This window comes from Rutidosis leptorrhynchoides, chromosome 8 (assembly GCF_046630445.1).
Source record: "Rutidosis leptorrhynchoides isolate AG116_Rl617_1_P2 chromosome 8, CSIRO_AGI_Rlap_v1, whole genome shotgun sequence".
Classification (NCBI taxonomy): Eukaryota; Viridiplantae; Streptophyta; class Magnoliopsida; order Asterales; family Asteraceae; genus Rutidosis; species Rutidosis leptorrhynchoides.
The window spans coordinates 364,981,418-365,003,607 of NC_092340.1; the positions used below are offsets into that span (position 1 = coordinate 364,981,418).

At 34.8% G+C, this 22,190-nt stretch overlaps 1 protein-coding gene across 1 annotated transcript; it reads left to right on the plus strand.

Annotated features, from left to right (window-relative positions):
- The first annotated feature begins 226 nt into the window (after positions 1-226).
- Positions 227-21,219, plus strand: LOC139864702 (uncharacterized). Its single transcript, XM_071853273.1, has 2 exons — positions 227-569; positions 21,137-21,219. The coding sequence occupies exons 1-2, from the start codon at positions 227-229 to the stop codon at positions 21,217-21,219; spliced, it is 426 nt and encodes a 141-aa protein (XP_071709374.1).
- The last annotated feature ends 971 nt before the right edge of the window (positions 21,220-22,190 follow it).

Consider the following 22,190-nt stretch of genomic DNA (forward strand, 5'->3'; position numbering starts at 1 on the left):
AAGTTTGACGAGCAAATCCCGTGAACTTGTAGAGGCGTTACTTAAGAGTAAAGTGGACATATTGTGTGTTCAAGAGACCAGATGGAAGGGTGAAGAGGCGGTTGACATTGGTGACTACAAGTTGTGGTTTTCGGGTTCCAGAGTAGCTAGAAACGGGGTAGGGATCTTTATAGGGCCCCGTCATAAGGATAATATTGTGGGTGTGGGTAGGTGTAACGATAGGATTATGTCGGTTAGGTTAGTTATCCAGGAGGAGTCTTACATGGTTATTTGCGCTTACGCACCTCATGCTGGTTTAGGCGAAGAAGAAAAAAGTCGCTTTTGGGAATCATTAGATGAAGTTGTGAGGAGTTGCCCCGCTGATCATCGATTACTTATTGGGGGAGACCTTAATGGACATATAGGAACGATTTCAGACGGATATGCGGGTGTCCATGGGGGCTTTGGGTACGGAGTTCGAAATGAAGAAGGACGCTCCATTCTCGAATTCGCTGTTGCCCACGATTTGGTTGTTGCAAACTCTTTCTTTAGGAAGACGGAAGCTCAGCTAGCAACCTTCCACAGTGGATGTGATGACCCAGAAATTTCGACTAAATTTAAACTTAATCTTTGTATGATTAACATTTCCGACACGATAAGCAAAGTCTGTAAAACTGAATCTCAAAATTTTTGAATTACTTTTATATATTTAAATACCCTTCGGTTGTTTTCGACGATTCGCGAACAATTATATGTAAATAGATACATATATACTATAACATGAAAAGGTAACAATGTATTAATTGTTTGATACCGTACATTAAACTTATTGGTTTAAATATCTATTCGAATGTATATGATAAGTTGAAATATTTATTATTAAAATTTATTTATAAATAACTTCCAATGTGTATTTAAAAACTGATTTATGTATATTAAAAAGATATATACATATATATAATAAACGATAGTAACATTCGTTTATTGATTCAATTGATATTTAGTTAAGTTAACTAAGGCGTTTAAGATGAACCAGTTAAACACTAATTTGTTACAGTGTTTTCAAATTGCCACATTACTCAAAATGCTACAGTGTTTTCGAAAATCACTATTTGCTACAGTGAAATTGACTTTGCTACAGTGAATTGCTACATTAAAATTTGACTTTGCTACAGTAACTTTGCTACAGTAAAACACTATTATAAAAATGTGTTTTAACAAATAGCGAGACGATGATTTATAGAAGTAAATGACCAAAACACTCGAAAGTTTAAGATACACTTTGAGTGATATAATTAAGGGATAATTTAAGGCTATATTTTGACAAAGGTACGTGTCACGAAATGTAAAATGCAAGTTTTCTAAGCGTACGAAAATGCGTTCGAGAAACCGGAACCGGGACATAAGTCGAGTGATGACGTACGACTTATCGGACCAAAAATATCTAGTCTACTATGCACAAGAATAAAATATAATATATAAATAATTATATTAATTATTTATATATTTATATTTATTTTATATTATGTCGACAAGCTAGGAGCCAAAACAATGTGAGCTGTCCCTGGTCCTCATGCGAGTCGCATGGCCAGAAGGCCATTTCCATGCGAGTCGCATGACTCCAGATTCCAGGCCAGGTACTATAAATTCAGGTGTTTTGCTCGAATGAAAAATCAAATATATATTACTCCGTATAATATTTATTATTATTATTATTATTATTATTATTATTATTATTATTATTATTATTATTAAGATTATTATTAATCTTATTAATCTTATTATTAGTATTATTATTTTTGCGATACAAAAATAATAATGTACATCAAATATTACGACGGAGTGCTGTCCAAGTAATTTTCAAAATGAGTTTTCGAGCAAGCTAGAGCTAAGGAAATTATGGGTTATTGCCAAGGAGGTTATGGGTAATGTTCGGGGGTATTTTTTTTCTGAATCAAACCTCGTGTTTATCATCTTCGATGCGTCTACGTGCTTTCCTGCAATATTGTATATCAATATTAAACAGTGAGTTCATTTGATTCCCTTTTACTCTTTATATTTTTGGGACTGAGAATACATGCGCTATTTTTACTCCAGAGTAGAGAGATTGCTTCCGTGGCGGTGCCTAGGCGAGGATGGTGTCAGGTGGTTGACGTGTCTTTACAATAAGACGCTTAGAAGTTATAAAATGCCTACGGAATGGAGACTCAGCGAGATTATCCCCATTTACAAAAATAAAGGGGATGCCCAAATCTGTGGTAATTATAGAGGCATAAAATTACTTAGCCATACTATGAAGCTTTGGGAGAGAGTGATTGAGACTAGACTCCGACGCGAAACTACGGTTTCCGAAAACCAATTTGGTTTCATGCCAGGGCGCTCTTCGATGGAGGCAATTCATATTTTAAGAAGCGTTATGGAGAAGTATAGGGAGAAACAAAAGGGTCTAGAGATGGTCTTCTTAGACTTGGAAAAGGCCTATGATTGCGTACCGCGAAAGTTGATTTGGAAGACCCTTAACGTTAGGGGTATCCCAAGTAGATATATTAGAGCTATTATGGATATGTACGATGGGGCGAAGGCCTGCGTTCGGACGCCAGTGGGAAACACAGAGTATTTCCCGATAGAAGTAGGGTTGCACCAGGGATCGGCCCTTAGTCCTTTCCTTTTTGCTTTGATCCTCGACGAGCTGTATCGAGGAATACAAGAGAACATCCCTTGGTGTCTGATTTTTGCCGATGATATCGTGCTTGTATCGGAAACAAAGGATGAGCTTAATAGAAGGCTGGAACAATGGAGGGAAGCCTTAGAACAAAATGGGCTACGGATCAGTAGACAACAGACGGAATATCTTAGTTGCGAATTCGGTAGGACTGATGATGAACTAAATGTTGGAGGGAACATCAGCATTGGGGACCAGATCTTAAACCCACAAGAGTCGTTTAGATATCTAGGCTCGGTCCTCCACAAATCAGGGAGGATAGATGAGGACGTGACTCATCGTATTAAGGTAGGTTGGTTGAAGTGGAGAGCAGCGAAAGGGGTCTTGTGCGACAAGAAGATACCACTCAAATTGAAAGAAAAATTCCTCAAGGTGGCAATCAGACCTGCCATGTTGTACGGATCAGAATGTTGGCCAATGACGAAGGCCCAAGAGAGAAGGATGGAGGTGGCAGAAATGAGGATGCTTAGGTGGACGTGTGGTAAAACCATGCTAGATATGATCCCAAATGGTGTGTTTAGGGAAAAACTTGGAGTCAGTAGCATCATCGACAAGCTAAGAGAAGAACGACTTCGTTAGTTTGGGCATGTGATGAGACGACCACGTATTGCCCCGGTTAGGAGAGTTGAGGCACTCACGGTAGATGGTGTAAGGAGAAGGGGTAGACCTACTCGTAGGTGGATGGATAGACTAAGACTCGACATGAGGGAGCTTTCGTTGACCGAGGACATGACTTCTGATAGGGATGCGTGGAGAGCTAGAATAAGAATAGTTGAGTAGGGCTACTTTTATTATTATTATTGTTATTGTTATTGTTATTGTTATTGTTATTGTTATTACTGATATTACTGCTATTACTGTTATTACTGCTAGTACTGTTATTATTCTTACTATTACAATTATTAGTATTGTTATTGTTATTATTATTATTATTATTTTTTGTATCACTATTTTTAACTATTAGTGTATTAGTATTTGTATTACAAATATTTATTACTATTAATATTTATATGAACTATTATTATTACTATTATTTGTATTACTATTACTATCGTTTTTATTAGTTTTATGTACTGATACTAATATTATTAAATGAGTATGTTTTTGGTATCTTTGGTTTTGGATGTATGCATGCTTGCTTGGTTGTTTGTACGTATGCACGTAGGTTCTTGTATGTTTGTATGTATGTATGTATGTATGCATGCATGTAGGTTTTGTAATGAAGGTGTGATGCAGTTACACACGTTTTTGTATGTGAGTTTGTTTTTTATGTATGTTTATTTGTAGGTAGGTATGTATGTATGCTTGTTTTTTACTTGTCTGCAGGTGTGGTATATTCACTCATGTATGTATGTTTTGCTAATAGGTTTATGTAGGACTTGGTGTTTATGCTATGTATGTATGGTTGTATGTGTGGCTTTATGCATGTATGTATGTACGTAGGTATGTTTCATGCTTGTACGTAGGTATGTCTCATGTATATACGTAGGTATGTCTGGTGTGTATGTAGGTTTAGGTATGTGTGTATGTATGTACGTAGGTATGCATGTATGTATGATCAGGTGATTCGCATCGCTCGGTGCATCCTGGGACCATTATGGCTGAGGACGACTTCCCTTGCTCTAGAGCTTGGTTGGTTCCTTTTAGTTGAGTGGTTTCGGGGGTGTCTACCGTAAAGGTGCATGAGTGGTTTTTGGTTTGCTAAGGGTGGTTGGCTCTTTGCTTGCGCAACAACTTCCACCCGGCATGCCCTCGAGTTGCTGTCCACAAGGTCTTTTGGCTTTATTTATTGAGGCAACGACAAGCGTCGTTTTAGTGGCGTCTTGACTGCCGCTTAGAGCCTAAATTGATTCTTAGGCATGCTTTAAACCCCATGAAAATCTGATACTACCATTTTCATGGCGTCCCTTTTTTTTTTTTTTTGTATTATTATTTTTTATTTATCTTTGTATCTTTTAATTTATTTTTTAATTTCTATTTTTTAGTTTTAAATTTAAAAAAAAAAAAAAAGCCTTTTTTAGCCGGAGGTCCTCACGGAAGCAATCTCTCTACTCTGGAGTAGAGAGGGGGATGAATTTCCTTTCCCGTGGGAGGAGAATTCTCTCGACTCGTGGTAACAGAAACGACTTCTCTTCTAGTTTAGGGTAGAGGAAGGATTGTCTACATCTTACCTCCCCATACCTCGCAGGCGCGGGATTAGGTATTGTTGTTGTTGTTGTATATATATATATATATATATATATATATATATATATATATATATATATATATATATATATATATATATATATATATATATATATATATATATATATATATATATATATATATATATATAGGGGCATGATCAATGGGGAAGTAACCAATCGGGGGAAGCAAAATTTATTTATTTTTTTCGTTTTTTTTGAAATTTTTTTTTTTCCGGCATCAAGATCACACGAAAATATGAACATTTAGAAGAGACACTTCGTGATGAATGTTATTATTTAGGCGGGAAAACGATCGACAAAAATAACATTCAAGATAATATTGTTCGTGAAGAATATGAACGTTTTTTTTTTCATGTTTTGTGAAGTAAAATTTAGCCCGATTTAGAGTTTAGAGTTTGGTGTTTTGGGTTTATTCCATAAACCCAAAACACCAAACCCTAAACTCTAAACCGTTCATGTTAAAAACTCAATCTAAATCCTAAATCTAAACCCTAAGTCTAAACCCTAAACCCTAAATTTCTAAACCCTAATATCTAAACCCTATAAACCCTAATATCTAAACCCTAATGTCTAAACCCCAATAGCTAAAACCTCAAAATACGCTCGAAAAACACGATAATTGTTATATATTACTTCTTCGAGCGTTTTTCCGCCAAAATAAAAACATTTATCACAAAGTGTCTCTACTAAATGTTCATATTTTCATCTCATCTATAATGTTCGTGAACAAAGTTTTTTCAAAAAACGAAAAAAAAGTATTTGCTTCCCCCCGCTTCCCCCCGATTGGTTACCTCCCTCTTGATCCTACCACTAAAAAACGAAAAAAAAAAGTATTTGCTTCCCCCCGCTTCCCCCCGATTGGTTACCTCCCTCTTGATCCCTCATTTTTTTTATATTTTGTGATTGATACTTTTTTTTATTATGTATTTAAAAAATAGATTTTTCATTTATTGTGATGTCATTAAAGGGCCATTTTCACACGTTATAAATAAATAGACTCGGTTCAAATAATTCTAATTATTGTAATGTAATCATGTGCTACGTTTTTTTTTTAAGTGATTAATTAAAAAAGAATTTAAATTTATGCATAGAAAAATTAACAAAGAAAAAGAGACATTTGGGTAAAACATTTTAAAACTGAATAAAATTAAATGTTTTGCATCATTTATAATAACAAAAATTATTTAAAAAGGGGTGATGATTGAATATATATATATATATATATATATATATATATATATATATATATATATATATATATATATATATATATATATATATAATCTGGGTATCCATAATTTTTTAACTGACTAATTCCAGGATGACTACTGTCACACCCCCAGTTAGGGCCTGGGTGAAATGTGACTTAATATCAAATCAACCAACATATTATAATATACGAGAACAATACTAAATGATAAAACAAACTTTATTGAGCACGCAGCGGAAAATGAAACGTAGTTACAATGATAGGAGTAACAATAATGGAAATGTTCACATGCAGAAGTAATAAATGCGATATCTCTTGATCCTATGTCCAAGTAGCATCACATAAGCAGTAAGTATAAGAGCTTGAATCAAACAGCACCTGAGACAAAACATGCTAAAGTGTCAACCAAAAGGTTGAGTGAAGTTCATAGGTTTAACAAATAACTTTGACCGTTTGTTTTAGACCACAAGATTTAATTTGTAAGGTTGATCTCCCGCAGGATCAAAAAGTTATGCCAGTGCGTGATATTTAGACTAAACGTTCAAGTTTGCCCCATGACAAGTTAGTTCTACTTGTCGGTTTAATTTCATTATCAAGCAATACAAAGATAACATCAAATGTATCGGGGACGTTACTCCCGATAGGCCTACCCCCAATAACTAAGCATGCCGCAGCACCTAAAAATATCACTGTAGGGACTTAGTCGGACATAGCCGGGTATAGCATAGTTTTAGTTGGTACTTGTGTCTAAATTGTAAATAGTAAAAGCAGCATGTGTCTCACCCCAATAAGTATAAAAAGTAAATTGAGCTCAAGTAAAGTGGGGCTATAAAAATCACCTTAGTAAGTAGAGAGAGAGTTATTCCTCAGAATAAAGAGTTGAACGAGTGAGCAGGAAAGTCAACCTATTGACATTTAAGAGTAGTTAAGTGTTTTGCCCATGTTTAAGTTTAAGTATGTGTTTAAGTATAGTTTGTTTTACTAAGTTTCTATTCCTAGTAAGTTACTATTTTTATAAAGTTTCCATTTTTAGAAAGTTTCTTATTTTACTAAGTTTCTATGACTAGAGAGTTTCTACTTTTATAAGTGTTTTTCATTTTAGGATACTTGCCGTATTAGATAAGCTTCCAATCACCCCTTTCCCTTCGAATGGCTAATTTAGATCTAGGGGCTTGAGCCATAGGACCCTTTAAATCGGAAATCCAAACCCTCTGCCTAGAATCTCGTAGAAACCATTCGTCAAGAAAGTTCGAAGATCTATACATCTCTAATACATATCCCAAAATGTTTTTGTGCTACAATATAAGTAGTAGGTTATAGGTGCTAGTAATAGTAATAGTAATAGTGTATACATGTTAAGTACTAGTATAAGTAGTATTAGGGTTTAAGGTTTTAATATGTATATGTATATATAATTCGTATATATACATAAAAATATATTTTTTTTTACATGTATATATGTATATATAAATCTAGGAGTGTTTATGTATATACTTATGAATAACAAGTTTATAATATAAATATGAATTAACAAAGATTAAAGTTTATGTAAATAGTTTAGGGTTTATGTTATACCTTTGAAGATTCAAGATAATTAACAAAGAAAAGATGAACACGATGAAGATGGAAGATCAAAGCCTTAAAAATCTTGAAGAACTCCTTGAAGATTCTTGAAGAACACGAAGAACAAGCTTGAAGATCCGAATACCACAAGAGAGGGAGAGGGAGAGATTGTTTTTGAGAGGATTTTGGTGTGATTTGTGAATGAGAAACTAGGAGTTTATATAGTGCAAGTATTAGAGTGTTAGTCAACATAAGGATGTTCTAATTAATGATTTTATTTTGTTTTATAATTTTTAGTCAACAATAGGTGGTACTAGTTTATATATATATTTTATTTTAATTTTTAGTCAACATAAGGATGTAATTGTTTAAGATTCTTTAGTCTCATTATTATTACTATTATTACTATTATTATTTTTACATTTACTACATGATAAGTATTATTTCTTTTTACTAATTCATGACTTGTATATATTTAGTTCCCAATTGTTTTATTATTTATATAAATGTCAATTTTTATTTATTACTTATAGGTTATTAGTTATAATATTACATAAATGCATAAATTTTAATTAGCAGTGAGTGTCGACTAACAGTTTATTATTTTCATCTTTTATTAACTTGTCAATTATTGCACAAAGTTAATTAATATGTTTTCTAACTCTTAACACTTAACAATTGTTGATTAAAGTTTGATCATTAAGTTTTAATTATATTGTTTGGGCATTTAATATTGAAAAAATATAGAATGGAAAAATGAGGGTCGTTATAGTACCTCCCCGTTATTGAAAACTTCGTCCCGAAGTTTTTAGGTAGTTTTCTCGTTTGCATCAGCAGTTGAGAAGAGATGGGGATATTTCCGTTTCATATGGTCTTTGCGTTCCCAGGTATATTCGGGGCCTCTACGCGAATTCCACCGGACTTTAACGATAGGTATATTGCTTTTACGCGTTTGTTTGACCTCTCCTTCCATGATTTCTATAGGTTCTTCAACGAAGTGCATTTGCTCATCAATGCGGACATCATCCAGAGGAATAACGAGTGTGTCATCGGCAAGACACCGTTTAAGATTTGAGACATGAAACACATCATGTACTTGACTAAGTTCGGTTGGCAGTTCTAATCGGTATGCCACGGGACCGACTCTTTCAGTGATTGTGAATGGTCCAACATATCGTGGACTGAGTTTACTTCGCTTACCGAAGCGGACAACACCTTTCCAAGGGGATACTTTCAACATGACTTTATCTCCAACTTGGTATTCGATGTCTTTTCGTTTCTTATTGGCATAGCTTTTCTGTCGGCTACGGGCAGTTTCTAAACGTTGCTTGATTTGAACGATCTTTTCGGTAGTTTCGTGAATAATTTCAGGACCAGTTAAATGTCTGTCCTCAAGTTCATCCCAACACAAAGGGGATCTACACTTCCGTCCATATAAAGCTTCAAAAGGTGCAGCCTTAATGCTGGAGTGATAACTGTTATTATAAGAAAATTCAACCAAAGGTAGATGTCTATCCCATCCTTTGCCGAAATCGATTGCACAAGCACGTAGCATATCCTCCATAGTTTGAATGGTTCGTTCACTTTGACCATCGGTTTGCGGATGATAAGCTGTACTCATGTCGAGTTGAGTTCCAAGAGCAGATTGTAAAGTTTTCCAAAATCTAGAAACAAATCGACTATCGCGATCAGAAATGATCGAGATAGGAACACCATGACGTGAGACGATTTCTTTAATATAAAGCTGTGCTAATCTCTCCATCTTGTCGGTTTCCTTGATCGGTATGAAATGTGCAGATTTAGTAAGACGATCAACTACGACCCAAATAGTATCGTTACCGTTCGAAGTCTTAGGTAACTTAGTAACGAAGTCCATAGTGATACCTTCCCACTTCCACTGCGGAATGTCGGGTTGTGTCAACAGACCAGAAGGCTTTTGATGTTCGGCCTTGACTTTCAAACAAGTGAGACACTTACTAACATAAGTAGCAATATCGGCTTTCATGTTAGGCCACCAGTAGAATTCCTTCACATCGTGATACATCTTACTGGAACCGGGATGGATAGAATATCTAGTCTTATGTGCTTCATCCAAGACTAGTTCGCGAAGATTACCAAAACGAGGAACCCAGATTCTATTGCCAAAGTACCGTGTACAATTAGCTTTCACTTGAAGTTGGTTCTCAAAACCAATAGGTCCTTCACCTTCGATAAGTGTCGGTCTAATAGCTTCCAATTGAGCTTCACAGATTCGTGAAATAAGATTCGATTTGATTTTTAGGTTTAAAGCACGAACACGTTTAATATCGTCTTTTCGACTAAGGGCATCGGCAACTACATTCGCCTTGCCAGGATGATATTTCAGCTCACAATAATAATCGTTCAATGTCTCGAGCCATCGACTTTGCCTCATATTCAGCTGTTTTTGATCAAAGATGTGTCGAAGACTTTTATGGTCAGTGTACACCGTAAAGTGATTACCATAGAGATAATGTCTCCATATCTTTAATGCAAATACCACGGCACCTAACTCTAGGTCATGTGTGGTATAGTTTACTTCATGTTTCTTCAACTGTCTAGATGCATAGGCGATAACCTTCTCTCGTTGCATTAAAACACAACCAAAGCCATGCTTTGAGGCATCGCAGTAAACAACAAAGTCGTCGGTACCTTCAGGTAAAGAAAGAATCGGGGTTGTGGTCAACTTCTCCTTCAGAATCTTGAAAGCAGATTCCTGTTCTTCGGACCACTCAAATTTCTTCCCTTTTTGAGTCAGCTTTGTAAGAGGTTTGGCAATGAGAGAAAAATCTTTTATAAACCTTCGATAGTAACCGGCAAGTCCCAAAAATTGACGAATATGCTTTGCAGTCTTTGGTATCTCCCAGTTCTGAATAGCAGTAATCTTAGCTGGATCGACATGTATTCCATTTCTATCAACAACATGTCCGAGAAATTGTACGGTTTTGAGCCAAAACTCGCACTTAGAAAATTTAGCATAAAGTTGTTCCTTTCGTAAGAGTTCAAGAATCATGCGCAAATGTTGCTCATGCTCTTTCTCATTCTTCGAATAGATCAAGATGTCGTCAATGAATACGATGACAAATTTGTCAAGATACGGTTTACAAACACGATTCATGAGGTCCATGAACACGGCAGGAGCATTAGTTAAACCAAAAGGCATGACACAGAATTCATAGTGCCCATAACGAGTGCGAAAAGCAGTCTTAGGAATATCGGATTCCTTGACCTTGAGTTGGTGATAACCGGATCTTAAATCAATCTTTGAATAAACACTTGACCCTTGAAGTTGGTCAAATAGATCATCAATACGTGGCAACGGATAACGGTTCTTGATAGTAAGCTTGTTAAGTTCGCGGTAATCAATGCACATCCTTAATGTACCATCCTTCTTTTTAACAAACAGAATAGGAGCTCCCCAAGGGGACGAGCTTGGACGAATGAAACCTTTATCCAATAGTTCTTGGAGTTGATTGGATAATTCCTTCATTTCGGAAGGTGCTAAACGGTATGGTGCTTTAGCAACAGGAGCAGCACCAGGAGTTAAATCAATTTGGAATTCAACTTGTCGAGGAGGTGGAATACCCGGAAGATCTTCGGGAAACACATCGGGAAAGTCTTTAACTACTGGTACATCTTCAATTCGCTTCTCTTTCGATTCAATCAGATTAATGTGGGCTAGAATAGCTGGATAACCTTTCATAAGGTATTTGCGGGTTTTAATACAGGAGATAATATTGAGATTGGAACCACTCTTTTCACCTTGGATAATAAGAGTCTCTCCATTTCCTAATGGAACATGAACGGTTTTATCGTAACACATGATCGCAGCTCTTAATGGACGTAACCAATCCATTCCAACTACGACATCGAAACTTCCTAGCTCGACCGGCAAAAGGTCTATCTTAAATTCTTTGCTGGCTAAGATTAGGTTGCAGTTTTTATAAATTTTATCAACTTTCATGATCTTTCCATTGGCTACTTCTACTAATCGTTTAGTTTCTAAGGGTTGAGGCTTTTCAGTAAATAGGGTACAAAATTCATTAGATACGTAACTTCGGTCGGCACCAGTATCGAATAAAATAGTTGCGTAGCAATTATTGACGAGATACGTACCCGTGATGACCTCATCTTCATCTCGGGCTTCAGCAGCAGTAATAACAAATGCACGACCCTTTGCAGCAGTAGTATTGGCTCCAGTAGCAGGATTATCTCTCTTCTTAGGGCAATTTGGACTAATGTGTCCCTTTTCCCCACAAGTATAACAAGTAGGAGGAGCTTTGGCAGGAACAATAGATTTATTCTTTGGAGGAGTCCTACACGTCTTAGCTACGTGTCCCACTTTCTTACACAACGAACAAGTGGCAGTGCACTGCCCCGGGTGATGCCTTTCACAACGAACACAAAAAGGATAAGTGCCCCTATAATTCGTCCTTGTACTATCCATAAGCTTTTTACTAACATTCTGAGTTGAACCTTGAGACGGCTCAAACTTCCTCTTACCATCATTACCCTTGGTTTCAACTTGCTTATTGGCCGACGCCCTTCTTCTCTTGGCCAACATGAGATTTTGTGCCATGAGAATCACAGCATCCAAAGTAACCTTCTCAGCAGCAATAACATTCCCTTGAACATCCTCGGGAAGACCTTCAATATACCGCTCAATTCTTCTAGCTTCAGTAGGAAACATTTCAGGACATAGAGTAGAAAGCTCCAGATAACGATTGGTATAATTCTCAATGTCAGTACCCTTGACCCTGAGTTCCCAGAACTCAGCTTCAAGCTTCTGAACTTGACTCCTTGGGCAGAATTTGTTGACCATCATACTTTTGAGTTCGTCCCATGGAATTGCATTAGCATTATCAATTCCTACGGACTTGGCATAAGCAGTCCACCAAGTTAAAGCATTACCACCCAACGAGCTAGTGGCATACTTTACTCGATCATCATCACCACAGTTGCAAATACGGAAAATAGATTCCATCTTTTCGAACCAACGAACTAGTTCGACAGCTTCTTCGTTTCCCTTAAAAGCGGGAGGGTGACAGTTTGTAAAGTCCTTGTAGGAACAAGGTTTTGGTTGAGTATTAGCATGATTAGCTTGGGCGTTGCCTTGGGCAGCAGCGAGTAACTGTTGGAATTGCTCAGTAGTTAACACAACGTTGTTAACGGTAGGTGCAGCTGAACGAACCATGATGTCACTACATAAAAGTGAACATATGTTTGATAAGTTTAACAAGTTATAAGTTTGAGTAATCACAAGTATGAATAAACTAAAGTATTGATATCGCATGATATTAATAAAACACTTTATATTATTAGAACGAGGCATTAAATAAGCCTTTATTACACGATTCAGAAATAGAAATTGTTTAAGGCACAGCCTTTACATAGATGGAAAATAGGAAAAATAACTAGGAAATATTAAGATTGAAGTAGTCTTCATATTTCGTCTCCAACCTTCTTCATAAACTCCTCAACTTTCTCATTTTTCGTCTTTTGTTTCTCATAGAGATACTCGAAGTTATCATAAAGGTTGGTAACACGACTGTTTACGGCATTAGTGTTGTACTCTCTTATGGCAAGTTGTTCGTCGACTCGACCTTTCTCCATTTTCATTTGGACATCAACATCCTCCTTGAGGTAAGCAAGTGATTGCTTTCCCCAGCGAGTGTTGCGTTCTTCCTCGCACTTTAGCATCAGCAACTCCTTTCTTAGCTCGACGTTTTCTTTCATAAGTTTCTTCATTCGACGATCCACTCTTTCCATGTGGCGAAGTAGACCTCCAATGTTTCTCTCGGTATCGTTTCGTAATCTCATGATTTCATACTTAGGACCATCATAAAAAGGAGATCGGGCTCTCTTCCTTGATGGACCAACTTCTTCATGCCGTTTTCCCTTATCTTGGGTTCTCGGAGTTGGGTAGTATTGAGGAGACCCATGTGAATCTAAAATAGTATTCGGGCTATAATTCAGCGGTGGTGAAGCAGGACTATAAAGAGGACTTCGAACTGGTCTCGAAGTTGAAGAGTGTCCAACACCTACTTCGGTGGTAGGGTTGTGAGTTGCTTTGTTGGGCTTGTTAACGCTTGAGCTTGACATCCTATCATTAGGAAAGAGACCTTGATTAGAATCTTTGAGTCAAGTTTATTAAAGCATAATTGTTAAGATTATACGACAATCCTAAGTGCTTTAAGTCTAAGGCAGGAAAGGTTATAGTTTCCTAGATTGCTAAGGCACCCTAGCTAACAAGTAAGGCACACATAAAAATGCAATCCTGGTTCTCTATAACAGCCTGGTTTGCTCTGATACCAATCTGTCACACCCCCAGTTAGGGCCTGGGTGAAATGTGACTTAATATCAAATCAACCAACATATTATAATATACGAGAACAATACTAAATGATAAAACAAACTTTATTGAGCACGCAGCGGAAAATGAAACGTAGTTACAATGATAGGAGTAACAATAATGGAAATGTTCACATGCAGAAGTAATAAATGCGATATCTCTTGATCCTATGTCCAAGTAGCATCACATAAGCAGTAAGTATAAGAGCTTGAATCAAACAGCACCTGAGACAAAACATGCTAAAGTGTCAACCAAAAGGTTGAGTGAAGTTCATAGGTTTAACAAATAACTTTGACCGTTTGTTTTAGACCACAAGATTTAATTTGTAAGGTTGATCTCCCGCAGGATCAAAAAGTTATGCCAGTGCGTGATATTTAGACTAAACGTTCAAGTTTGCCCCATGACAAGTTAGTTCTACTTGTCGGTTTAATTTCATTATCAAGCAATACAAAGATAACATCAAATGTATCGGGGACGTTACTCCCGATAGGCCTACCCCCAATAACTAAGCATGCCGCAGCACCTAAAAATATCACTGTAGGGACTTAGTCGGACATAGCCGGGTATAGCATAGTTTTAGTTGGTACTTGTGTCTAAATTGTAAATAGTAAAAGCAGCATGTGTCTCACCCCAATAAGTATAAAAAGTAAATTGAGCTCAAGTAAAGTGGGGCTATAAAAATCACCTTAGTAAGTAGAGAGAGAGCTATTCCTCAGAATAAAGAGTTGAACGAGTGAGCAGGAAAGTCAACCTATTGACATTTAAGAGTAGTTAAGTGTTTTGCCCATGTTTAAGTTTAAGTATGTGTTTAAGTATAGTTTGTTTTACTAAGTTTCTATTCCTAGTAAGTTACTATTTTTATAAAGTTTCCATTTTTAGAAAGTTTCTTATTTTACTAAGTTTCTATGACTAGAGAGTTTCTACTTTTATAAGTGTTTTTCATTTTAGGATACTTGCCGTATTAGATAAGCTTCCAATCACCCCTTTCCCTTCGAATGGCTAATTTAGATCTAGGGGCTTGAGCCATAGGACCCTTTAAATCGGAAATCCAAACCCTCTGCCTAGAATCTCGTAGAAACCATTCGTCAAGAAAGTTCGAAGATCTATACATCTCTAATACATATCCCAAAATGTTTTTGTGCTACAATATAAGTAGTAGGTTATAGGTGCTAGTAATAGTAATAGTAATAGTGTATACATGTTAAGTACTAGTATAAGTAGTATTAGGGTTTAAGGTTTTAATATGTATATGTATATATAATTCGTATATATACATAAAAATATATATTTTTTTACATGTATATATGTATATATAAATCTAGGAGTGTTTATGTATATACTTATGAATAACAAGTTTATAATATAAATATGAATTAACAAAGATTAAAGTTTATGTAAATAGTTTAGGGTTTATGTTATACCTTTGAAGATTCAAGATAATTAACAAAGAAAAGATGAACACGATGAAGATGGAAGATCAAAGCCTTAAAAATCTTGAAGAACTCCTTGAAGATTCTTGAAGAACACGAAGAACAAGCTTGAAGATCCGAATACCACAAGAGAGGGAGAGGGAGAGATTGTTTTTGAGAGGATTTTGGTGTGATTTGTGAATGAGAAACTAGGAGTTTATATAGTGCAAGTATTAGAGTGTTAGTCAACATAAGGATGTTCTAATTAATGATTTTATTTTGTTTTATAATTTTTAGTCAACAATAGGTGGTACTAGTTTATATATATATTTTATTTTAATTTTTAGTCAACATAAGGATGTAATTGTTTAAGATTCTTTAGTCTCATTATTATTACTATTATTACTATTATTATTTTTACATTTACTACATGATAAGTATTATTTCTTTTTACTAATTCATGACTTGTATATATTTAGTTCCCAATTGTTTTATTATTTATATAAATGTCAATTTTTATTTATTACTTATAGGTTATTAGTTATAATATTACATAAATGCATAAATTTTAATTAGCAGTGAGTGTCGACTAACAGTTTATTATTTTCATCTTTTATTAACTTGTCAATTATTGCACAAAGTTAATTAATATGTTTTCTAACTCTTAACACTTAACAATTGTTGATTAAAGTTTGATCATTAAGTTTTAATTATATTGTTTGGGCATTTAATATTGAAAAAATATAGAATGGAAAAATGAGGGTCGTTATAACTACGAGCAACCCGAAGTCATTGCAGGCGAAACTTTATGGTCATGAGGAGAATAACTTTGTGAGTGCAAGGAATCGAACTCTTGACTTTCACGGGGTAATAATGAAAAGAATCGAAATCGTAAATATAAATGGAAAAAAAAATAAAAACATCACGGCAATGGGGTCATAATGAAAAGAATCAAGTGTCAGATATGCAAAGCTAGGGGTGTTTTCAGAATTACCGTATCTCAAAGGGGAGTAATATGTACACAACCAACTTTTACACATACACAACCAAATATGCTTTATAGTGTTGCACTGTACAATACTGTAAAGCATGTTTGGTTGTGTATGTGTAAAAATTGGTTGTGTACATATCATCACCCTATCTCAAAAGATTTACTATCATTACAATACTACTCCCTATTACTCCCTTCGTCCCATTATAAGTGTCCACTTACTTTTTGCACACAGTTTTAGGAAATCCCACTAACTTCATTCTCCACCAATCAGAAATTTTCTCTCTCCAGAATAACCTCTTCTCATTGGTTGAAAGTACAATATGGACACTTGTAATGGAACATCCCAAAATAGAAATGTGGACACTTGTGGTGGGACGGAGGGAGTATACAATTATATTTACATTTACATTACTTTTAGTATTACTATACCAAGGCAAAATATTTGTATCTTTTTAAACTTGTTTATCCATTTTTTTTTTTTAGTATTACTATACCAAGGCAAAATATTTGTATCTTTCTAAACTTGTTTATCCAATTTTTTTTTTAAAACTGACTAATCTCAAGTACCCCAGAGTCACTGTAGGCAACACATCTATGACCATGAGGAAGAATATCTATGTAATTTCATGAAATTGAACCATTGACCTCCACATTGAAAGGTCGGGTCTTACCATGTCACCACCACTCACTGGTTGCAAAAAATCGGTATCATCATTTTTTTATATTTTGTGATTGATACTTTTTTTTATTATGTATTTAAAAAATAGATTTTTCATTTATTGTGATGTCATTAAAGGGCCATTTTCACACGTTATAAATAAATAGACTCGGTTCAAATAATTCTAATTATTGTAATGTAATCATGTGCTACGTTTTTTTTTTTTTAAGTGATTGTGATCACCCGAGGGGGACTAAACCACCAGTTGCGATCATCTCCCGTTTCGACTATGCCGATGCAACGATAATAACCCCGCCCACATTGCTGCCCGGGAGGAAACTTTGAAATCGATTCAAGGGCAGAGCAAAGTAAAACCCCCCTCCCCTTTAACCCCAAACGACATGGGAAAGGTGTCATGAGTTGATACTTCATGACATGGATAAAATTGTGTTTTTAAGTATGTAGTCAACGGAGGTCGAACTTCTGACCTCTTCTAAAAGAGCAGGCCACCAACTGTTGGACTCATGTTCTATGTTACTTTAGATAGATTTTTACATTGTGTGTAAAAACAAGATTTACATTTTTATGTATATTTTCGATTTCCGATTTCCGATGTACATAGTAGAGAGTGTATATATATATATATATATATATATATATATATATATATATATATATATATATATATATACCGTACTATAGTACTCGGGTACCTGTGTATAAAAGTAAGACCCGTATGCCAGAATTTATCAATCTCAAAAGATTTACTATCATTACAATTACAAATTACAATTATTTACATTATTTAAGATTCTATGTTTTCTGCAAAAAAAAAAAAAAAAAAAAAAAAAAAAAAAAAAAAAAAAATTATTTACATTACGTAGAATTAACTCATCTTCGATGTACTATTTATGTAAAAGTAGACTTTTCAATCTCTAATTCACCAAACTTCTTGTTGTTAGAAGAGTTATTAACACTTTCCTGGCTAGTATGTAAGTGGCAATACGTACTGTAAGTCCTCTATATCCATTGTGATACGTTTCACTCTCTACCCTGAACTTTTTTCATAGAACTCTATCTTCTAATTCAACTCGGCTCTATTTTTTATTCAACAGCAACTGTCAATTTACGTATTGACTGCCGTTTAGAGCCTAAATTAAATTTCATTCATGATTTAAAAACCATGAAAATTTATTCTACCTTTTTCATAAAGTTTCAATTTTATTTTTAATTTTAATTTACTATTTTTTCAAAAAAAAAAAAATCCTACTTATTGACTCATTAACCCGGCCTAATGCCAAACGACAAAAAGCCCCAATTTCTTTTAAAAGTAAACTGCAAACACACCAGAAAGACACCAAATTCTCCTTGATGAAGAAGAAGAGATAAAGGTAATCTGCATGCCCAATTTCTATGATTTACTTGATTTAGAAGTCGATTAACAAATACAATTAACAAAAATAACACGTAATTAAACCCTAAGCATACACGTGCCCCACTAAACAAATCAGAAAGTGGAAGAGGCCAATTGGCCCATTAACCCAGCCCAACGTCAAACGTCAAAAAGCCCCAATTTCTTTGAAAAATAAACAACACTGCCTTGTGTTGTTATTAGTAATAGAAATGAAGAAGAAGAAAAGTGAAACTTGATTTATGAGATAGGTCAAATTCGTTTTCCCATTTTCATTATTTTAATACGGAGTACAAATTTCCCAGTGTCATTAACCTCATGATGTCACCCACATACATACAAAATTGGCACACGGGCACATTCGCTACCTTAGACCACTTATATTGGTTAAGGCGTTTCTTGTTCGTGTCACTTGTTTTTTTGCACTTTCTGGATGAGTATGACGTGTTTATTTTTTGAGTGGAGTAGTGGTGGTGTTTCTTTTTGGTGTTAGTTAGGAGTATTGTGATGATGTGTTAAAATATAATTGGGTTAAGTATTAAAAGAGGATAAAAAATAATATTTTTCAATTAATAAAAAATAAAATAAACAAGTGACACACGTTTCTTTTGGTGTCACTTTCTAACTGACGCCTAAGAAACGCCTAAAGTGACACACAAATACGGGAGGAGGGAGGCGTTTCTTGGTGTTCACATGCAGTGGCGGAAATTGGAAAAAAAATTTAGGAGGGCCGAAACAATATTTTAATGTAACCACGCAGACTTGCCTGAGTGGCCACCGAGTTGTCCAATGAAGCACACCTTCCGGGTTTAATTCCTGGCTATGCCAAATTGTTCACAAAAAGGAGTGTGAATAGAGGGTGTGCATAATGTGTAATTTACCCGGTACCAGGTCTCGCGCTCGGGGGCTTGATTACCCGAGGTTTTACCTTATATGGAGGAGCCAATGCGCTCGTTCATAGGAGAGTTTCCTTGCTTAAAAAAACAATATTTTAATGTGTAGAAAATCGTGATAGAAAAATCCTTAGAAGAAAGAAAATCATTAGACAAAATATAAGAAATTATAGAAATAGAAATAGTATAAGGAATTAAAACGTAAAGTGGTGGCATATGAGCTGGAACATACGGAGTAAAACAATCACACGTACAAGCATATAATTACCTCTAAAATACTAACTAATTACACTAATACCCCAAATATTTGGGAGGGCTATTGCCCTCCTTTGTCCCTTCAATCTTCCGCCCCCGTTCACATGGGCAAGTGACCCCGTCACTTGACCCCGATACAAGTGGTCTTAGAATTTGGCATGTCTGTTTTATGACATCATGTGAATTGACAGATTGTATATAAGTTGGATCTTTAAGTCGAGTTAAAGCTACAAATAGTATATATACTTTTATTTTTGTTCTATTATAGATTATTTACCTAAAAAGATAATATATGTCATTGAACTTTGAAATCATATAACTATGTAAACAAAACACTATATGGATGGACCATTTAAAATACTTATGTGATATTTTTGTATTTTTCTTCACATATGACATGAATATTAAATGAAAGTTTATAACCTTAAAAATAAATATAATTTCATTGTAGGTAATAAACTTTCAAAATGTGTATTTTATGTAAAGAAAAGGTGATCGTGACGGACTAGTAACTAAAAATTTAGTTTTTTTTAATTTTATGTGGTATTTTATTAAATGACTAGGAAGAAACGAAATAAAGAGAGAGAAAAAAAATCTAATAATAAATGTAACTATTCGATGTTAAAAACTTATAATGACTTTATTAAAAGAAAAATGTATAAAAAATGTTAAAAACTTATATATATATATATATATATATATATATATATATATATATATATATATATATATATATATATATATATATATATATATATATATATATATATATATATATATATATATATATATATAAGTCTTTCCTAAAAAGTGCATTAAGTGGTAATTAAAAAGGCTCAAGAGAGATAGATATAGGTGGTAAAAAAATTGAAAAATAAAAAGTAAAAAATGGTTATAACTGTTCTAAACTAGAAAAACTCTCCAAAAAACATGAATCCTCCCAACTTTTTTCAAAAAACCATTCCTTCAACACAAAACAACTTTCAACAAAAATTCAAACCAACTTACCCTAATTCGATACCGATTAAACAACAATTCTCTCAAAATCGACAACACCCTTCATTCCCCAAAAAATCGACCTTATATTTGGGTGGGTTATCAAGGTTCACCGATCAAGCAACTATTTACAACTTATTTCAAAGATTCGGCTCGATCAAAGGCATTTCATGGAAACAAAATCGTTCATTTGCCTTCATCAGATTTGAGAATGCATCCCAAGCTAACAATGTTATAACAAAGATAACGACAAGGTGATCAATGGTAGATATGCGAAAAACAAGGTAAATACTTCACAATCCTCAAAAAATCAACACATGAACAATATCAAAAAACCAAATCCACCTTTTGTGAAAATTAATCTTTCACCCAATCAAGAAACATGTGATCGTCTAGATTTAACCGCATTCATTCTTAACAAAGATCCAATCGATACCTTTAAGTTATTTAAGTGGTTGAAAAGCAGGTTCATCTCCATCGTATCGATCTCTGCTTAGGGCCCTTACGGCTATATTGTTGAATGTAGTGACAAACAAAGCTTTCAAATAATGACATTGGGACCTATTATGAACGAGGTAGAATTCACGGAGGTCATACCAATGGTTCAAAAGGAAAACTCTTTTTTTTAGAATAAAAAAAGGAAGGATAGAAGGGATCCCTTTCGATTGTGTTTCTTCAAATTGTAAAATTAAAGTTGCAAAGAGCTTTGGTAGAGTGCTACGTTTATGATCCGATGTTATGCAAGCCTTAATCGAAGTTTATGATCCGGGGCCTATTAAAGGTTACTCTAAATGTAATGTTGCTAATTTATCAACAAGTAACATATGGGTAGAAGAAGTGGGTCACGATGAACTTATTGTGACTGTTAGCGATGCACTCATTGAAGAATATAATGATGCTATTAGACTCATGCTACAAACAACAGAAAAAGAAGAAAATCCTACTGTTTATGTGAATTTGGTGCCGGAATCTTCACCGAAATTTTGGCCGGAGGATGGGGAAATAGCCGTTACAGATGACGGTTTGGAAACCAGGTTTAAGACTCCAACCAAACTAGAAAAACTTGATAAGGTAATGGAATCAAGGGTGGTCCACAACTCAGTGGAAAAAGTTACAAAGGCATTCTTAAGTGAAAAGGCTAAAGCTGCAGAGGATATAAAAAGATCTTTATTTTCTCCAAAAAATAAGGTTAAAGTACAACTGAAAGTTGTATTTGGACAAAAGTCGGCTTCTACAAGCCAATCCACACCCCAACACTTGCCTTTTAATCTAAATGTAAAAGACTGCCATACCCTTAGTCAATCATCCCCAAAAAACCATTCCAATTCGTCGAAGGGAGTGAAAATTGCACACACCTTTTCCTTTAACAAAAACAATGGTGATACCTTTGCTTTAAAGTTAACAACTGCCAACCTTAACCTTGATTTTGAGCAATGTTTAAATGATAGGTGCAAGGCTTCTTGTGAGAAAATAAAAGCTCAATGCCTTGGCAAAGAAGCAGCACAAGTTCATGTGCACAA

What these genes read in the sequence shown, in the direction of transcription:
- LOC139864702 (XM_071853273.1), top strand. Translation starts at nt 227, where the DNA reads ATGTCGGTTAGGTTAGTTATCCAGGAGGAGTCTTACATGGTTATTTGC. An exon ending in AGCAACCTTCCACAGTGGAT is followed by an intron (nt 570 to 21,136) that starts GTGATGACCCAG and finishes GTTGAAAAGCAG; the next exon opens with GTTCATCTCCATCGTATCGA.